Source organism: Dendronephthya gigantea, unplaced genomic scaffold (assembly GCF_004324835.1).
Source record: "Dendronephthya gigantea isolate DGI-Jeju-01 unplaced genomic scaffold, DenGig_1.0 000155F, whole genome shotgun sequence".
NCBI lineage: Eukaryota > Metazoa > Cnidaria > Anthozoa > Malacalcyonacea > Nephtheidae > Dendronephthya > Dendronephthya gigantea.
The window spans coordinates 20,371-41,665 of NW_021163165.1; the positions used below are offsets into that span (position 1 = coordinate 20,371).

General features: G+C 38.0%; 1 protein-coding gene across 1 annotated transcript; it reads left to right on the top strand.

The window, feature by feature from the left end:
* The first annotated feature begins 4,467 nt into the window (after positions 1–4,467).
* Positions 4,468–5,568, top strand: LOC114537261. Its single transcript, XM_028558399.1, has one exon. It carries the CDS (start codon positions 4,468–4,470, stop codon positions 5,566–5,568), a length of 1,101 nt encoding a protein of 366 aa, XP_028414200.1.
* The last annotated feature ends 15,727 nt before the right edge of the window (positions 5,569–21,295 follow it).

The window sequence follows — 21,295 nt, forward strand, 5'->3', positions numbered from 1 at the left end:
CCCGCAAGAATTTTTCAATATACGCTATGATTAGCCATGTAAGGTTGAAGCATTATTTAAAATTTTAGAAGTAGAATTATAGTAACATCTTTGATATGTTGATTCGTATCACCTTTGTAATGTAGGTTGTGATCTTTTCACTTCGTCTATATCTTCGCTAATAAGTATAAGAAATATTACACCAAGAGAAAACAGAGATACCAATCATGATGCTAAAAGCTGTCCAGGAGTCAAATATTATTACACCTTTTAAAGCTGCCGTTTGAACGATATACATAAAACTGTGCAGCCTCCTTCGTCATCCCCCTCAGAGGATTTTGAGAAAGTGTCAAGTATGAAAAAGAAATGATGTAAATTTTAACCCCGCAAGACTTATTCAATATAGGCTATGATTAGCCATATAAGATTCAAGCATTATTCAAAAAAGTAGCATTATAGTAACATCTTTGATATGTTGATTCATATCACCTTTGTGATGTATGTTGTGATCTTTTTACTTTGTCTATATCTTCGCTAATAAGTATAAGAAATATTACACCAAGAGAAAACTGAGTTATCAATCATGATGCTAAAAGCTGTCCATGAGTCAAGTGTTATTACACTTTTTAAATCTGCCTTTGAACTATTTACCCAAAATTGTCTAGCCTCCTTCGTCATCCCTCCAAGAAGATTTTGAGCAAGTGTCAAGTATAACAAAGCAATGATGTAAATTTTAACCCCGCAAGACTTTTTCAATATAGGCTATGATTAGCCATATTAGATTCAAGCATTATTCAAAATTTTAAACGTAGCATTATAGTAACATTTTTGATAGGTTGATTCATATCACCTTTGTGATGTATGTTGTGATGTTTTCACTTTGTCTATATCTTCGCTAATGAGTATAAGAAATATTAAACCCAAGAGAAAACGGAGTTAATTATCAATCATGATGGTAAAAGCTGTCCAGGGAGTCAAATATTATTACAGCTTTTAAAGTTACCTTTGAACTATATACGTAAAAACTGTGCAGCCACCTTTGTCATCCCTCTCAGAAGATTATGAGGAAGTGTCAAGTATAACAAAGCAATTATTCACATTTTAACTCCGCAAGACTTATTCAATAGATGCCATGATTAGCTTTGTAAGATTCAAGCATTATTCAAAATTTTAAAAGTAGAATTATAGTAACATCTTGCATATGTTGATTCATATCACCTTTGTGATGTATGTTGTGATCTTTTTTTATTTCGTCTATATCTTTAATAATAAGTATAAGAAATATTACACCAAGAGAAAACTGAGTTATCAATCATGATGCTAAAAGCTGTCCTGGAATCATACTATTATTACAGCTTTTAAAGCTGCTGTTTGAACGATATATGTAAAAACTGTGCAGCCTCCTACGTCTTCCCTCTCAGAAGATTTTGAGCAAGTGTCAAGTATAACAAAAAAATTATTCACATTTTAACCCCGCAAGAATTATTCAATATATGCCATGATTGGCTATATAAGATTCAAGCATTATTCAAAATTTTAAAAGTAGAATTATAGTAACATCTTGCATATGTTGATTCATATCACCTTTGTGATGTATGTTGTGATCTTTTCACTTCGTCTATATCTTCGCTAATAAGTATAAGAATTATTACACCAAGAGAAAACTGAGTTATCAATCATGATGCTAAAAGCGTTCCAGGAATCATAATATTATTACAGCTTTTAAAGCTGCCTTTGAACTATATACGTGAAAACTGTGCAGCTTCCTTCGTCTTCCCTCTCAGAAGATTTTGAGCAAGTGTCAAGTATAACAAAGAAATTATTCACATTTTAACCCCGAAAGACTTATTCAATATATGCCATGATTAGCCATGTAAGATTAAAGCATTATTCAAAATTTTTAAGTAGAATTATAGTAACATCTTTCATATGTTGATTCATATCACCTTTGTGGTGTATGTTGTGATCTTTTCACTTTGTCTATATCTTCAAAAATAAGTATAAGAAATATTACACAAAGAGAAAACTGAGTTATCAATCATGATGCTAAAAGCTGTCCAGGAATCATAATATTATTACAGCTTTTAAAGCTGCCTTTGAACTGTATACGTGAAAACTGTGCAGCCTCCTTCGTCTTCCCTCTCAGAAGATTTGGAGCAAGTGTCAAGTATAACAAAGAAATTATTCACATTTTAACCCTGATTCAATAAGACTGATTCAATAGATACCATGATTAGTTATGTAAGATTCAAGCATTATTCAAAATTTTAAAAGTAGAATTATAGTAATATTGTGTGAAATTATGATTATCTCATTAATATATGTTAATTTATATAATTTATGTAAGCAATGTGCTTTTGACGTTTTTAAGAAGGGTATGATTGATGAAAATTCAATGAGAAGCATTATAGTGATTATACATCAAAAATAGAGAACAAAACCCTTGTTATTTGTTGTGAAAACATTCCATCAGAGAATTTCCAACACATGGCACCCCCGATGGGACTGTAGCGAACCTAAAGCAGTGATTTTGGAAGCGAAACTTAACTAAACAACACTTTAACGATCTGATGACATTTGTGACGACAATGGAGGAAAATGAAAGCAGTCCTGAAGCAGAGCTATGAACTAAGATTATTCAACTACAAAGAGCGATTGAGAAGAGCGATCAAGTTTTTAAAACAGAAAAGAAACGGGTCATCCTAAGACATGTCGAATGTTTAAAGGAAACAATATCTAAAGTCAACAAATTGCGGATATCAGTCGAAGCGACAAAGATTGCGGCAAAAATAAAAAGCGATGAAATCGACAATTGGAATCAAGACATCGAGAGCAAGTTGGAAGAAAAGCGGACAGTAGGACAGATTTATTGGAGGAATGGTTACACTATGAAGACGCAGAAGTGGAAAAAAGGCAACTTGAGAGCAAGGCCATACAGGAGGATATCGAACGTGAGAAACGGGTGAAATTTGAACTGAGATTACACGAAGCGAAATAAAATTACAGAATGAGATCAAGTCTCCGGAAGTGAGCGCTAAAGTGCAAGCTAAGTTACCTAAACTTCACATCACCAAATTTAACGAGACTCACGCAGATTGGCCTCGATTTTGGAACTTATTTTCTGAAACTATCCGCAAAACAAGTGTTTCTCCTGTAAATAATAAATTCGCATATCTACAAGAGTTATTGTGTGAAAAGGCATCAAAGGCAATCAAAGCTCTACCGCACACGTCGGAGGGATATAACCGAGTGATTATTATTTTCTTAAAGACCGGTTTGGAAAGGAAAGCGAAATTGTGAAGACCTTTGTAAAAGAGATATTGGACCTACCTCATATTGCGACAGCTAATGCTAAGAAAATTCATGAATTCTACAAGAAACTGGTTTACTGTGTACAATCGCTAGAAACACTGAATCGTCTTGATTTTATTAATGGCACAGTACTTATGGTATTGGATAAATTACCAGCCATTAGAGGGGATCTAGTACGAAATGATTCAAGCTGGGAACAGTGGAACTTTGTACAGTTCACCGAAGCCCTACGACAGTGGACAAGACGCAATCCAGTCATGGAGGATGATCCACCTCGGAAACCAGATGATCAACATTGAAAGCGAAGACCCAATTTCCAGACCCAGCAGGGTAAAGGAAAACAGTTGAGCGGGAAGAAAAGATCTTATGTCTACTGTGACAAATGTGACCATCGATCTTCAGAATGCGAGTCAGTTAACACGGCAGATGAAAAGAAGTCCATGTTGGCAAGGAAGAAGTTGTGCTTTAACTGCACAGGGCCAGCACACAGAGCTTCAGAATGCAGAAGTACAACTACATGTAAGAACTGTGGTAAATGTCATCACACATCGATTTGTAGTGAGAGCAAACCAGCAAAGCCAGCGCTTTCTGCACATAGAGATGTAGATCAACAAGTGATCTACCCAAGAGTACTAGTGGAAATGGATGGGATCCAGAAGCACGCCCTTCTTGATATGGGAGCCGGCAGTTCATATGCTTCAGCAACATTAATTGAAACACTCCATAAGAAACCTAAGCGAGTTGAGTTGAGAAGAGTGGACATGATGTTAACATCCAAAACAACAAAGGTGAAAATCTACTCAGCAAAGATCACCTCGGTTGATGGTAAGTTCACCACAGAGATTGAACTGTCAAAGGTAAACAAGTCCCAGCTGATGATGATAACAAATCCTGAGTTCAAAAGTCTTTGTCAGAATTATGACCACCTTAAGGAAGTTGAAGTTAACGAAGATCCGAAGAACAGAGATCAGATCCCAGTACATGTAGTTTTTGGGGCAAGCGAGTACGCTACCATCAAAACATGTTCAGCACAGAAGGTTGGACAACCTGGGCAACCTGTTGCAGAAAGGACCCTTCTTGGGAGGATTCTCATGTCGTCAGGGAAAGAAGACAAAGATAGTCCAGTGTAATTTGCGCAATCAACCTCAAACGACTATGAACAGCTGTGTTCCCTCAATGTACTCGGACTCCGCAGACAAACATGAAAATGACCAAGAAGCCGTCTATCAAGAATTTAAAGAACAGCTAGAGAGAGATGAAGCTGGATGGTATCAAACAAGCTTACAATGGAAAAGGAACCATCCAAGTTTACCAACAAATGAGACAGGGGGCAAGAAACAGTTGGAACATCTAGTACGGAAGCTAAAGAAGAACGAGCTATATGAAGATTACAATAACATCATCCAAGAGCAGCTGCAAAAGGATATTGTTGAGCCTGCGCCCGAAATAGCGAGTGGAAACGAATTTTACATCCCGCACAAGGCTGTAGTGAAAAAGGAGGCAGAAAGTACTAAGCTTCGTGTTGTGTACGACGCTTCAGCGAGAGAAAATGAAAGTGCCTTTTCCCTGAATGATTGTCTGCACCCGGGACCAGCCCTTCAAAATCAACTTTGGGACATTCTAGTTAAGTCAAGATTCCACCCAGTTCTTCTTACTGGTGATCTTGTGAAGGCATTCTTACAGATACAAATTAAACCGGAAGAGAGGGACTCTTTATGCTTTCATTGGAGAGAACCGAACAGTGATGTTATCAGGATCTATCGGTTTACAAGAGCTCTATTCGGGCTTACGTCGTCCCCATTTCTTCTAGGCAGAGTCCTTGACCAACACCTTAATTCCTGGAAAGCGCGATATCCCAAGCTTGTGGAAGAACTGCAAGATGGACTTTACATTGATGATCTAATAGCTGGTGGAGTCACAGTTGAAGAAGTTGTGGAGAAGAAGACCAAGTCAACGGAAGTGTTCGAGGATGCAACGTTTTCAATTCACAAATGGCACTCCAATGCAAAGGAGCTAGAAGCATCTGAGCAAGTACCATCTGAATCTGAAGAAATGACCTATGCAAAACAGCAGCTTGGCAGTGGAGGGAAGCTATTGGGACTGCCGTGGGACAGAGAAAGAGACACTTTCAGCATTGAATTTAGAGTAGCAGAAGATTGTAGAACAAAGAGAGATGTGCTTTCCCAGATTGCAAAGCTGTATGACCTGTTGGGCCTTGTATCCCCGACTATGCTGGTTTTAAGCTGCTCTTCCGTGACATTTGTGATGCCAAAGTAACCTGGAATGCAGAACTGCCTGGGCCTCTGCTGAAACGTTGGAAAGATTGGAGAAACTCCTTGCCAAAAGAGTATACAGTCCCTAGATCACTCACTCGACATAGCATTCCTGTATCGGAAATCGAACTACACAGTTTCGGAGATGCAAGGTCGCAGGGAGTGTGCGCGGTGGTTTATGCTGTCACCCGACAGATAGATGAAACGACACAAGGACTTGTCTGTTCGAAGTCACGCATCGCGAAGCGAAATCTCACTATACCACAATTCGAGTTGATTGCCGGTCACATGGCTGTGAATATTGCGTCAAACGTTGAAGCGGCTCTCAGCAACTACCAGGTGAAGATCCACTGCTGGCTTGATTCAACTGTAGCTCTTTATTGAATTCAAGGGAAGGGCGATTATCGTCAGTTTGTAGCCAACCGGGTACGAAAAAACCAGCAACACAATCAAGTAACCTGGCATTATGTGCCTACGTCACAGAATCCAGCCGATTTGGGAACCTGTGGAAGATAACGCCATGTGGAAGGATGGTCCTCCCTGGCTCCAGAACCGTGGCGAGTGGCCTGCGGACGTCACCTTAGAAGCAACAGCAGAGACAAGAGCAGAAGAGAAAGTGAAGCAGGAAATCCTGACTAGTTTGATAGTTTGAAAAAGATTAGTTTGATCAGTTACTGGACAAATTCAGCCTGTTCAAAGTTCTTCGCATTGGGGCCTGGGTGCGACGCTTTGTTGATAACTGTCGAGTAAATGTCAATGAGAGAAGGAGTGATGCGTTGCAGACAGAAGAGATCGATGGAGTAGGACTATGGTGGATAAAACGAGCTCAGCTTTCAGCGCGTCGAGATGTCCGTTTCGAAGCCAATCAACACCACCTCAATATCCAGCTGAACAGTCAAGAGGTCTTAGAATGTCGTGGATGCATGAGTGGGGAGCACCTGATCTACCTGCCCGACAATCACCCATTCACAACCTCTTTAGTCCAGCGAGCTCACGTTACGACATTGCAGGCGGAGTTGGGATGACGATGGCCGAGATACGAGAATGTTATTGGGTACCTGGACTTCGTCGACTGGTAAAAAAGATAAGATCTAAATATCATGGTTGCAGAAGGTTTCAAGCAGAAGCATTTGAGGCCCACCACTTGGGAAACTACCGAGCACAAGAACCGAAGGATCAACACCTTTTCAAGTACTAAGCGTAGACTTCACCGGGCCGATTAAGTATCGCATCAAAACCAATAAAGAGAAGAAGGCTTATCTCGCCCTATTCGTGTGTAGTTTGACGAGAGCCGTGCATATGGAACTAGTTAGATCACTGGAGACGGGGGAATTCATCAGATGTTTTAAGAAGTTTGTTGCAAGAAGAGGAAGGCCAGAATTGGTATATTCTGACAACGGGACCACATTCAAGGCTGCAGCAAAGTGGTTGGAGACTGTAAGAAGGGATGAAAAGTTTAATAGTTATCTGGCAAAGCTGGAGATCAAGTGGCGGTTTAATCTAAGACTTAAAGGCTTATTCAAGAGGGCCTTCAACATGTCCATTGGGAACGGAACATTGGAATGGTCGGAGCTGGAGGACGTAGTTTTCGATATCGAGGTAACTTTGAACAACCGTCCACTTGGGTATGTGGATGAAGACATTCAGCAGCCAGTTCTGACACCAAACTCTATGTTCCAGATCAATCCTAACAGTCTACCTAAGTTGGAAGCACATCGTATAGAAGACAAGAACCTAAAGAGACGCGCCAAAATCCTGAAAAGATGCAAACGAACCATATGGAATAGGTGGAGCCGAGAATACATTAGAAGTCTTCGTGGACAACATCGTCAAACTGAACAGAAGTGTTCGGACCATTCGAAGGTGGGAGATATCGTCATAGTTCAAGAGGAGAATCAACCGAGAAATCGTTGGAAACTAGCTATGGTAACCCACCTCATATTGGGGAAAGATAACGTTACACAGGGAGCGGTGTTTCATGGCCAGAAATTGCGGACATGGAATATGCAGATTGCCGTAGCAAATTTGCATATCTGTTCAAATATTATTCGTTTGCAGAACTATAAATTATATTGCGCATTCTTAAATTTTGCAAAATTTAAGAAAATCATTGCATCTTTGCTATTTGCCCTGGTTGTTTCTTGTAACTCGTGTCATATTGAAGATCCTGAGGTAATATTTTGCTGGCAAAGGTTTATGTCGGCTCTGCATTTTTATTTTATTTCTACGCTATTACGGTTTTCGTTTTATATGGTATTCAACGTGATAAATGACCAAAACTTTGTTTTGAAAATGCAGGACGAATACTGATAAAACATTTTGAAATACTGTATAAAAATATTAAGATTAACTTGCTCTGCAACGAGCAATTAAGGCAAATTATAATTGACCTACCTAAAGGTGTATTTTTAGCGTTTAGTACTGTGCACATTACAGTTTACTATAAACTCACGAAGCTTTATTTTGACACCATATGCAAATTTAGGCGGAAGTAGAATGTTAAATATGTCCGAATTTTCTGGCCATGAAGACTGGAAAAGGAAAGCTTGAACTGCCTATCCAACATCTATACCCATTAGAGTTGTCTTGTGATCGCGAGGAGACCCAACCACTTAACCCAAACGCTCCTGAATACCACCCGAGACCAACGAGGGCAGCGGCCGTGGAAGCAAATAAACGATTTCGAGAAATTGCAAATGATGAAGATTGAGAGAGTCTTGTTAACTTTGTTATCAATATTATCAAACATTAAAGTATAGAACGTTTTGTTTGTTTGAACGGACAGTCAAATTAAGGAACATTCGAACTGGAGATGTAACATGTATATCTTCGAGAAGAATATACATGGGGGAGTGTGTGCGAAATTATGATTATCTCTTTAATATATGTTAATTTATGTAATTTATGTAAGCAACGTGCTTTTGACATTTTTGACAAGGGCATGATCGATGTAAATTCGATGAGAAGCATTATAGTGATTATACATCAAAAATAGAGAACAAAACCCTTGTGATTTGTTGTGAAAACATTCCATCAGAGAATTTCCAACAACATCTTGCATATGTTGATTCATATCACCTTTGTGATGTATGCTGTGATCTTTTCACTTTGTCTATATCTTGGCTAATAAGTATAAGAAATATTACACCAAGACAAAACTGAGTTATCAATCATGATGCTAAAAGCTGTCCAAGAGTCAAATATTATTACAGCTTTTAAAGCTGCCTTTGCACTATATACGTAAAAACTGTGCAGCCTCCTTCGTCATCCCTCTCAGAAGATTTTGAGCAAGTGTCAAGTAAAACAAAGAAATTATTCACATTTTAACCCCGAGAAAATTATTCAATATATGCCATGATTAGCCTTGTAAGATTCAAGCATTATTCAAAATTTTAAAAATGTGACCCTCCATGGGAAAACATACATTAACGGTTTGAAAAAACGGGCTGAAATACCGTTTGCTATCTGTTTTGTATCCGTGAAAATCAAAAACGGTTGCCGTGAAAAAAATTTAAACGCCCGTTTAAATTTTTTGGCTTGGCGTTTAAACGGTTTCTTCAAAACGTGAAAACGTTTTGACTGATCCGAGAAAACGTTTTGACTGATCCGTGAAAACATTTTGGTACAGCTGTAAAAACATTTTGGTAGGGCCGTAAAAACGTTTTGGTAAAGCCGTGAAAACGTTTTGATAGAGCCGTAAAAACGTTTTGGTAGGGCCGTGAAAATGTTTAAATAAAACCGTGAAAACGTTCTCGTTATCAGGTTTCACCTAACCACTCAAACGTTTCCGCTAGCGTGCAATTAAATATTTCTATCCGACAGTCGGGACCCTTGAAAAGTTTAATATCGTATATAACTACATATCAAAGTATATTCTATATCGAAGGCAAGCAAAATCTGTCAAATACCCAATTGAAATCCCTATCACTGATTATTGCGTACTAAGAAGTATGATTGACCCAAAATATGTGTCTTTCGAGGATCTTTCAATAAAGTATATTATCACAGAAGACAGGGTGATGCTGCCACTGCTGATTTGCCAGCTTGCATTGCCAGAAAAAATGTGATTTTGAAATATAATCACCTGCATATGTCCACCCATGGGTCCCAAAAATCCTGGGTTTTTTTGCAATTATAAAAATGTAGCTATTTCTAATGCGTGTGTGAAGATATCTAGTTTAAGATTTATGACAGCAATTAGATTCTATACATATATCTACTAAGCAACTATCTGGGATGTAAATATGATAAAACTATAACGGGAAATATTTCATATTATTTTTTATGCAAATACTTATACAGATTCCAATACGTATAATAAAGTTCTATGTACACCATTACTTATAGTTCTGGTTCGGAAACTATTTTGACGCACATTCTTTTATCTCCTATATAAACACTAATTTGGTACGACCAAACAACTTTCACATTTATAACCATGCATTTCGCGATCCATTTTGGCAAAAACAACTAATTATTGCGTTATAGCATCGTGTGCAAGCTTCCTGTTATTTTACATCAACTTTCATCCTGTTTACCTATTACATACATTGTAGTGCATGCATGCATGTATACGGTAGCTATATAACATATTCATTATAGCATATACACGCTATACTACACATATACGCACAATATTTTTAACAAGGTGCATTTAACCAATTTTCGCCAGTGCATGCGTGTCGAAGTTTGAAAATGGGTTGGTAAAAAATCGACATATATATAAACTCGCCATTTTTCTGCCATATCGCCTTTTTGGACTGTAGTTATGCATGTATGCTTTCATTTTCAGAGCACATGCACGACTACACAGTCATATAATAATTATATAGTGTTATGCTGTATAACCAGATTAATGAGATTATTCTAATCCATACTTAAAAGTATACGCAAAAATTTAGCTGTCATTGAAAAAATTTGACCTCTGTCGGAAAAATTTGAGCTCCATATGTCAATAGCTATTCTTATTTAACTAAAAATTATTGGTGGTCACAAAATATAGTAAAAATTTCATCAGGAAATACTTTATTTCCTTCCATACTTTAGAGCATCTGCTCAAACATTAACAGTAGAATAGAATGTTATCTGCATACGCTATCTGCGCTACTATATACCCTGCATAAAAAAGAAGTTTTTGTTAGTTCGATAATATAGGAAGGCCCGGCGTTCCGTAATCCGAAGGTCAAGATTTTCGCCCTGAAAGCAACTAATACTCCATCCCGGCGCCAATTAAGGTGAACAAAATTTTTAATATAGCAATAGCATACTGCTTATATAGAAACAGCGGTTCGAAAGTCTCAAAAATGCCCACAATCTTTTTGCAAAGCATAAAGCAGTGCAGTCGCCCATATAGAAACGACAATCCGAAACGCATGCACGGGGGAGTTTATACTCACCATCATAACAAAAAAATCAATCCACATCATCTTCGAGACATCTAATTGTGACACAACTTGTGCCCCCTGCCTACGATATCCCAAGCAAGACTTCTCCAGAAACATTATGTGTTGATGCATAAAATGTATCTACTGACTCTCGTGTTGGGAAAAATCTTATTTGCTTGTCCTGCCTGTCTCAGCTTAGCAATTAATAAGGTTGCATCTATACACACAAATTACTTGGGAATTTGCATACAATTTTTGGTTAAGAAAAATTTTTGGTTCTTTGAGTGCAGATGCACCTATTTATGTTATCTCAGTTTTTTGACCACCCAATTAAAGTACTCAAACCTCTTTGAACCTTTGGCAAACAATGTTCGATTTTACGATGTTCGACTCAACCAAAGTGATCTTGACCAAACAGCAACTTTCTTTTGTCATATAGTCTACAAAAATTTCATATAAGCCTTAGAGTGTACAAGTGTTATATATATGTTCTATTTTACGTCATTACGTTATATTAATAAACTATATTGCAGTTGGCACTCAACATATAAAATATATATGCACACAAGGCAAAAAAAGATAAAGTTTTGATCGAGCCAACAGTAATACGAAATCTGATGATTCATGATTTCATCGATATAGCCTAGAAATTAATCAATATTCTGGCAATATGTGTTCATACCTTTATATGCACGTGTTAAAACACCTCGACATATCCATAAATATCAATATCCAGCAAATATTTGGGATAGGGCTTTGCGAAATTATTGATAAATCTTTACTCGCGCGCTCATGAACTTGATTGGCGCCATTTCATATTTGTTCATTTCGCCGCTCTATAGCTGGCAGCCTTCAACTGAAGTGCAAATGTGCAATGACCATACATGCCAAATGCATCATTACAATTTAATATCCGGAATGCAATTTCCTTATAAAGAGAACCCAAATAAAAATTAGTGAATATTTTCTTATTGTCCAAGCAGCTGTTAAATATAAATTCTAATGTTCATTTTCTGATGAATTAATAACGACACTATATAAGCAAAATATCGGAGAGGTCAGACTTAAATGTTTTTATGACCAGTAGAATGAATTGAGTTTCTTTTAGATATAAATTATCGTCAAATATTGTATTAGGCTTACGCTGCAGCATGTCAGCTGCCAATCCTTACCCATAGGGCTTGTGCCAGTTGTGCGCAAGGACTGCACACACTTGCATGATAAAAACATAGCGCTAAAACTCAACCTCGTAAAACACGCAATTTGTAGACCGTGTTCTTCATTGCTTATGCTATAGTTTAATATCCACAAAGCTTATATATAGTTAAATGGTATAATATCGATTATAATTTCTGGTTTGTTATATTTGTCACATGATCCTGATTATTTTGAACAGATAGTATGGCTTGTGTTTTGTGCCAATCAAAGTTTAGCTACGCTAAATTTCAGTGAGCAATATTGTGATGTTCATTGGGCGACTTCCTTGTGGTTCTATTTTTTTTATTACTTCCATACAATCTCTATCATTTGTACAATTTGAGCTTTTCCGTGATCCACGTTTCCGATTCGAGGAGCTAGTCGAGGGAAATCAAATTATAACTAAACATAAGATGCCTGGTTATAAATGTGCTTCAGTGCTTGGTGCATCTGACTTTGCCGAAAGTTGCAAAGTGTTTTATACTGATCGCCCTCGGCCGGTGAACGTCGGCGTCCACGATCAAGCGCTTCAAAAGATCTGTGTCTATTGTTGATACAATTATTGCAATGTAGTTTTATATAGTTTTTTTTATTTATTTCATTGTTTACACAACTATATAAGGGTTTTAATCATTGCATACTATAGAGTTTATAGTTATCCGGTTTTGCTCATACTATCAGGTTGTTTCGTATCTATCCCAATGACTTTTTAAACGACTTCCAACAACCACACAACAACTATGCAATTCTACGTAATGCTGTTTTAATGTATATATTGCTAGCGATGTTGCATGTTTGTGCGCGCGTTGAACTTTGGCTTTATGGAAACAACAAAAGTATTAAAGCATAGATTCTAACCATTGCAATACCGCTGCATTAAAAAAAAAATTTTGGAAGAAAGCTTTTTCAGTTTAGGACTCAGTTGAAATTTGACCTGAATGACATAATTGCATGCACTGAACTCAATTGAAGCCCACAAATTAGCAATAGCATTCGATTCGGGTAAAATGCATGATATAACTCCTTTACAAGCCTTCTGTTAAGGAACTGAATACGTTTCTAGGAGTATTATGTGTTACACATTCGTCGCTTCTTCTATAAAGTTGTAACATTGCAAATGTTTAATCTAATGTTCTACCAAATCCAATTAATGTGATTGAACAAAATTCCGGCAAACGTTCCAACGAACGGTAAATCAAAACGGTTGAAGGCTTTTGGAACCATTTTCGAACTTTTTTTCTCGAGGCGTTCGAACGAGCAATTTCGAACGATGAACGATCTCGAAAATTGTTTCAACGAACCCAGAACGCTTGAAGTGTTTGAACGGCAAACAAATGGATAATGAACGATATTTTTCATGGAATGAAATAGGGTTAAGGTATGCTTTTCTGTGGAAGGTCACACATAAACAACAAAGTAAATTGCTTCGCACGAGTGGCAAATCACAACTGTATGAGTGTTACTGTTCTGCTTGCTTCTACTACCTATAATTAACTTGTTGACTAGGAACATATGACATTGATCGAGTATTTATGTCTAGCTGTTGACGGAACGTAATTAGCCCTAAAGCTGTTGGACGGTATGTATCATAATATATGTCTGCAGTCAGTGCAGTGGCATGATTGTGGCCATGTTCTTCAGGAATATTTTGCTATTGTTTTTACAATTTTACTCCATTTTATGATTTTAATATTATCCATCCTGTACTGGGATTACTTAGCAATAAAGAGCAGTGTGCGGATTGCGATCGAAGCTCTGGCTCCCTCATAGCTGAACATAAACAACGTATAATGTTACATCCGCTACTTGCGTTTACCTGTTAATCATGTTCCCTGGTATATCAAACATGCACATGCAACAGACAGTTGACATATTTTACCGTTGTTTGGTTTAAACACCAGTATCATGGTCTGGGATCAAAGGATTCCCAAAATCGTCTGGTTTCGTCCGTTAAAATGGGTATATAAATTCATCAAACCATTTATACGAGGCCTACTCTGGGTCCTAAAGTTGCCTAAAGTCGCCTTAAATCGCCTAAAGTCGCCTTAAATCGCCTAAAGTCGCCTTAAATCGCCTAAAGTCGCCTTAAATCGCCTAAAGTCGTCTTAAATCGCCTAAAGTCGCCAAATGTTGAAGGTCATTTTTGCACAAATTCTCTTAAGGCACCCTAAGTTGCCTAAAGTTATGGTAATTTGCTTGAAGTAAGCAGAAGTGGCTTTGCACTTTATTCTCTCAAGTTACCCTAACCTCTCTAATTTCCTTTAAGCCTGGTTTTCATATGTTGTAATTCATCGGCAATGCTCTACAATCTATTGTTGATGATCAGTGAAGTATATAATTTCTTGATAGAGAAAGCGTTTTATGCATCAATGAGTACTGACAAAAGCCATCGCCAATGAATTATGACATATGAAAACCAGGTCTTAAAGATGCATTCCTAACTAGTATAAACTTAAACCAATACAAAGGGGTAAACACCTGCTTGTTTATATAGTAAATGGTAAAAATGAATTTATTTCCTTCAGATTAGATTAGGACTAGATTTAGATTTTGGATTAGGGCTAACCATAATCAACCATAAAACTAATTTAACACCTAATCCTAACCCTGGTGCAAAGAAAATCTCAAGGATACTGACATGGAATTTTAACCCAGAATAAAGGGGAATGAATTGTGCCTATGTGGAAACGCCCCTCAGGCAAATTTATACAAAGGCCCTGCAAAGATAAAGTATTTAGGCTAACAGGAAGAACACTTTGCCAAGGCATCCTACTCTTTTTACAATAAACATAGATCTTTAGAATTTAGATCAAAATCACCCAGCAGTATTTCAATGATTCAATTGTGATACTGTATTTAAATAAAATAGGAGATGTTCAAATTAATGATAAGCTTGTACTGTGAAGTCTATTAATCGTCAACCGTCAAGATAAACCTTGAAACAATGCTTGAAGTCGAATAATAATGTTAGAGCCTGTATGTTTAGAAACTAATATAAAGCGACATTTACTTCGCAAGAAAAAATAACCGAAACCGACCTTACAACTTGCTTGTCACGCTATGTTTAATTCATAGTTCAGCCATCTATTCTTGGTGTTGCACACGTCCAAATTATGGAAATCATATGAATTTTATGACGAAAACATACAAAATATTGGCCACGATGTACAAATTTAATATTCATTGATATGTTATATGTCAGTAATGTCACGCTGTTTATCTACCCCCCGTTACTGCCCCTTTGTCACCCTTATTATCTATGATCGTCCCCTTGAACAGTCACGAAGCCTTAAAATTGTCCTTGATCTTGGTATGTAGGGTGCAGCTTTCTTGATTACTGAACTTACTGAACTTTAACTAAGAGATATATAATTGCATAAAGTCATAATGCTTTATTTTACAAAAAAACCGGCTAAAGTTGAATAAAGTGTTGACGAAACAATTCGACTAGTTGAAATGTCATATACAGGCAGTCCAGTCAGGTCCGCCACTAATTTTAATACTTCTGAGACAAAATCCTATCCGAAGGGGAATGGGACTTTCATGTGTCCTTGGATGGTGACTGCATTTAAATTAATATGAATATAACTGAAATTACAACTTTATTTTCTACTCATATATGGTCAAATTCTGGAGTATTCCTTTCTGCTCCAGATTCATTGTATTCCTGGCCATTGTCAACAGGGGGTCTTCTTCGACTTTGTCTCAATGGTCGGGGATTTGAGAGGTCTCTGTATGATGTAAGGATTTGCCCCTCTGCATTTCGGAGTACCCTTCTTCTTCGACGGTTCATTTCCGTTATCTCCACCTCGTGGATTTCCGCCTGCTGCTCGTTTTCCTCATTCTCATCTTCACCAAATGTATCAAACTCTCTATTCTCGCCATTCGAATCAACCTGGAAATCCAGATTTCCTCGGAATACATCGGACAGCCTATCCAGTTTTTCACAATACTCATCAGTAAGGGCATAGAGAATGTTCCCATTCTCCCAACCTGAACTCAATTCCTCTACTGGAATCGCAACCGGAATTTGTTCATCTTTGATAATGGACCCAAAATAAACTTTGACTGGTTGTGACAGCAGTGAGAAATGCCTTCCATGCACAGAATGATTAGAAATATCCTTTTGATCAAGCCAAAATCCGAAAACGTGGCATCCGGAACGATTTCTCCTAGAAGAATGTGGCTTGTTGATCTGAAGAAGCCACCACTTATCTCCACTAGGTAAACCTTCATCGGTACCTGGATTCACCACCACAATATCTCCAGGTACAAATAGGTAGTCATCTGACTGAACACGTCCAGTTTCTAAACGCAACGAATCATTCTCTCCTCGTTGGATTTGGAGTTCCTTCATTAGACTTGCAAATGAAGGGAAGTGGAGTTGGCATTGATTTGCATCGTCTTGCACAAGCGTATCTTTTTGGATAATTACGCAAGGGCTATAACCACATTTGTATCTGTACAAGTCTCGAATGTTTTGAGACGGCCTTGATTTGGTGAGAATATTCAGCATTCTGGCAACTTTGAGATCATTTTTCATTTCTTCACAATTTATAGCCTTTTGTTGCGGATGAAATTTTTCGCTCCACTTCTTGTACCTTGCTATAGTTTCCACAGAGCACAAACTGGACTGGTGTGTTGGTTGATAGGCACTAAATGAGTTGGTATGATAAGCATGAGGGCATTGACAGGTCTTCTTTATTAACTCGATTTCATGACTGCTTTTACTGTGCACATATTGCTGCTGGGTGGGATGTCTGTACTGTCCTTTCTGTTTGTGTTTGGCAAAACCATGTTCTTTTCGTGATTCGTTTACAAATGCATAAAGATTAAAATTAGTCAGAAGATTTTGCATCCCTAACAATTCAAACGATCGAATGTGAGATTGAAGAGCTTTAACAGTTTCTGCAAAGCCTTGCACAGAAGCATGATACACTGTTCCTTCTGGGCCAGCGGTTGCCATCTTGAGGTACTCCTTTCGCTGCCCAATCAGGCTTTCCATGTACTTCAGAGAATTTACAAGATTTCCAGTGCCTTCAACAAATGGCGATGAAGGATTTTTGCCAATTTGGGCCAAATGATTCTGTTCTTTTTTTGGTCGAAATCCAATCGCATGATATATTTGTCGTATTGTTGCCATCAAATGGCAAGCAAAATCCACTTCGCTGTACAACTTAATGTAGCCATTTGTGCTACCGCCAAAGCAACAAATAATGGCGGAGTCAAGGTCAAAGCATACTCCAGTTGGCTCCGAAAGCTGGGCTTTTGTAGACGGGCCATCAAAACAGCCTGATCTTCCAGTCCCAATTGTACTTTGAATTTTGTAGTTACCATCACTTGCTGCCTCTAGTAAATATGCCTTGTGGGCTTTAACATCCGTAACTCCAAGCTTTCCGCTACTCGACAAAGACACATCAAATGCATGTTCAAAACCTTGCGCGACAACATCAACTTTTTTGCTTTCCAAATTAATTTGTTTTACAGTGTGTCCATCGGCAGCGAAAACAATTCCGGGGACTTTTGACAAACAAAGTCCATGTGGCGACTCTAAATTATCCACAACAGACACAAGTTGACCACTAGTAATTGCGGCATCAATGCATACTAAGTATATTGAAGTGGCTTCAGAAACAGCAAGGCGTTTGTTCGAAACAACTGTTATCCCTTCTGGCTTCCAATTAGCAGGAATAGGATGGATTTTTAGCATTCCTACAAATTTGTTTGCCACAAATGAGTGAACACTCTTCACCACGCGAATACAGGAGTTTCCTTTATCACAAACAAATCCGATTTCATTTTTACCAGGTTTGACAACCAAAACGGCTATTCCTGCTGGATGTTTGAATGATGCTTTAGATGCAACCACTGAGCTTTCGTGAGGTGGTCCTGGAAAAATGGAAGAACAAATACCTAATTAGTTCCTCTTATAACAATACTGACGGGCTGCTGTATTATTGTAGTCCAGACTGCTGCATGGTTAACGGCTAAGTGCGATAAAATCTCCTGATTTTATCATAAACTTAATTATTCCGAACTAAGTTTGACGAAATAAGCCATCAGTTTAATAACCACTTACCAGGCTTATCCCACGTCCCCAATGAAATGCATTTCGCTGGGATGTGCCTGTTAGCCATACCGACACATTCATACTCTGCATCTGAAATTATTTTAGATTGAACATTTAATTAAATTAAACATTTAACAATTTTTCTTATATAATTAATATTATTTATATATATATATATATATATATATATATATATATATATATATATATATATATATTATATACTGTATACCTGTCCAAAGTATGTCACCATTTGCATTCGATGCAATATATAAAGGCCGACCGATGATGTTGTGTGACTTGGCTTCTACAGAAGTTGGTTTATACTGCTCTGGAACAAGAGTTGTCACAATTGCTCCGCATTCCTTCACAATATCTTCCAAAGGCTTGGACACCGTTTGATACCCAATTTCATCACTGTGGGCGTCCCGAAAAGAAAAGACACTAGCTGGAACCACTGCTTTCATTTTTTGTGCCTCCGAGGTATTTGATGCCCAAACTGAGGACAACTGTGCCACAAAAAAAGTACCGGACATGTTCGTTAGTCTGTAATGCCGCAAGGATGAAATGCAGTTTTTGCAGAAATGTAACAGTCCAAAGCCGAAAAATCTGTAATTTTGGATGCTTAAATCACGAGATGAAGCGTTGTTCAATTCAATGTGGGCTTTACGCTGGGCCGGTGCTTGATCGGAAGAAATATGAATGCATCGGGCACTCACACATGGTGCGTCTTTCAGCTCTAACGTTGCACAACGTGTGCAAACTTCATTTAGAGAAGAAAACTTACAGTTCTTCGCATTGCCTGATACTAAACAGTTGCTGCATACTTCCAAACTCTCCAAGACCTCTTTTAGCTCCGTTTGAACACTCGCAGCATCACCACCCATCGAGCTAAATTTTGTATAAACATTTAGGTGAACTCTTCCGGACACATCACAAATGTCAAACTCTTTCACTTCGTTAATCCAACTACAATTTTCATCAATAAACTTGTGGACTGCATTATTTCCTTCCTTGTACAACTCTCTCATTTTGTTCAGTTTAATAGAGGGAACTACACCATCAAAGATGGTTTCCTCATTCTCCTGTCGTGGAAACGTCCCGATGTTTAGAAGCATCCCGTCATAATGTAAAACTGTGACATATTTCTTCAATCCTGGAGCTGTGAAGCATGGTACACCGTCAAGAGAGTTCAACAGCTCTAACAACAACATTACATTGTTTAGATGTGGGCCAGAATTGTAATTAGGAGATATCTTTTTTGAGTCCAATGTGGAAACTGAAGGACCAGGCTTGCAGTATGATCGTGGTTCTGCTATAACATTTCTTTTGTCTTGTAGCCCGAACCGTTTTTGTCCTAAGTAAAACTTGTATCCCTTTCTTGAAGCAAGATCAAAGAGACTCTCGCAATAACTGAAAAGAGTTGGCCATTGTTCCCAGTTATTCACAGGGTCTGGCTGGGACAGTTGTTCCGTCATAAAGGCATCAATCTCTTGATAAAGAAGGTGATCTTTCGTGATGTAACCAGCCTTTACAAAAATATTCAGCCAGTACCCCAGGTAATCTTTATCAACTCCTATAACATTCTTGGGGCATTTACATAAAAAGGTAACGACGTGATAAGTTTGCAATCAATCTTATGAGTAACAATTCTTCAGTATACTCAGTATCATATTGTGCTGACGGCCAAAGCAAGAAACGTTTTAATAATTATAAGCTGCTCATAAATTCTATTTCAACAGTTTTGAAGTGAAGTGGAGCGATAGATCTTTCGAATAACAAACACGCCAGGTTTTTCAGTTAGGTTTTTCTACAAATTTTTAGGAATCTATGAATTTTTGCAACAGCTCATGTATAAATCATCAATTTGTAGAAACGCCCCGTATATTTATTGGTGCGGAGTTTTCGGTCCTATAACCCGGGTCTTCATAAGTGCGTAAGGTTTTAAAAAGATTTTAAACTTGCAACCATTTTGGCGAACGATGACGTGCCACTTGGCGCGTTTGCCGCGTTAACACAAACTGTTACAAAAAAGTGACATTATTATTATTTAAAAAATTAATAGCACTGATGAAGGCCCAGGTTAACAGAGGAAAACACTGCATATAATATTATAATAACAAATACGAACAACAATTTATGACTAATGTTGTATTTCTCATGAGCAGGGCGAGAAAACGACAACAGCTAAAAACATGCAAACAACCATTTTTAGTTTCCTAAAAATATCGAGATAAACCGTCATTTAAATACTGATCGAAGTATATTAGTGTATGCTTTCAGCATCGGTCTAATTATGTAAATGCCCCTGGAGAATGTCACGGGTCAGGACTGCGGCCCTGACCCGTGAATTTGACAAGACGGTTGCTGGCGAGATAATGCTGGATGACAATTTGGCCTGTTTTTCCATTTGCTCGTGACTGACAAAGTGGTTATTCATCCAGGCTTTGAGGCGTAATATGATATCCGCTGCTATAGCACAGTGTTTCTCTTGTAAATGTTGAACCAATGCTCTTGGCTGGTTCATCGTACTGAGCACGATTATCTGCGCGCAAATGGGACATATAACTTGGAATGGATTTATAACAAAATCCGAATCTCCTAGAACAAGTCCAACGCCCGCTTTTAATTTGTCAAACTCTAGAAGAAAACGCGAATCTTCAGCAAGCAATTCGTCACATCTGGCTGTCCACTTAGCGTCAAGAAAACCCCGTTTCCTTTGCCCTTCGGTACTGTGTAAACCCATTTCCCGTTTCAATAACTCGGACAATGTTTCTTTCGTCCTAGTCTTCCTTTTACCATCTGGCAAACTGATCTCCGTCTGCGGATGGCATTTTACTTCAACCGTCAATTTTCCGAAGTTGTCCAGCGTTTCCAACGCGTAATTTAATGCACTTTCATCTGATTGGGCTATTTCGACATTAATTGGCTCAGGGGAAGTGGGAGGTGTATACTGATATGTTAAAACGATCAAATTTTTGTTCACCTGAAACATTTTGGCAATTTTTTCAAATAACTCCTCAACGGACATCTTGTTGCTAACCTGAATCATCTTGTAGTTTTTTGCGAACGATGTCCTG

Bases quoted from the DNA above. Each gene is read 5' to 3' on its own strand.
- LOC114537261 (XM_028558399.1), top strand. From the start codon at position 4,468: ATGTACTCGGACTCCGCAGACAAACATGAAAATGACCAAGAAGCCGTC.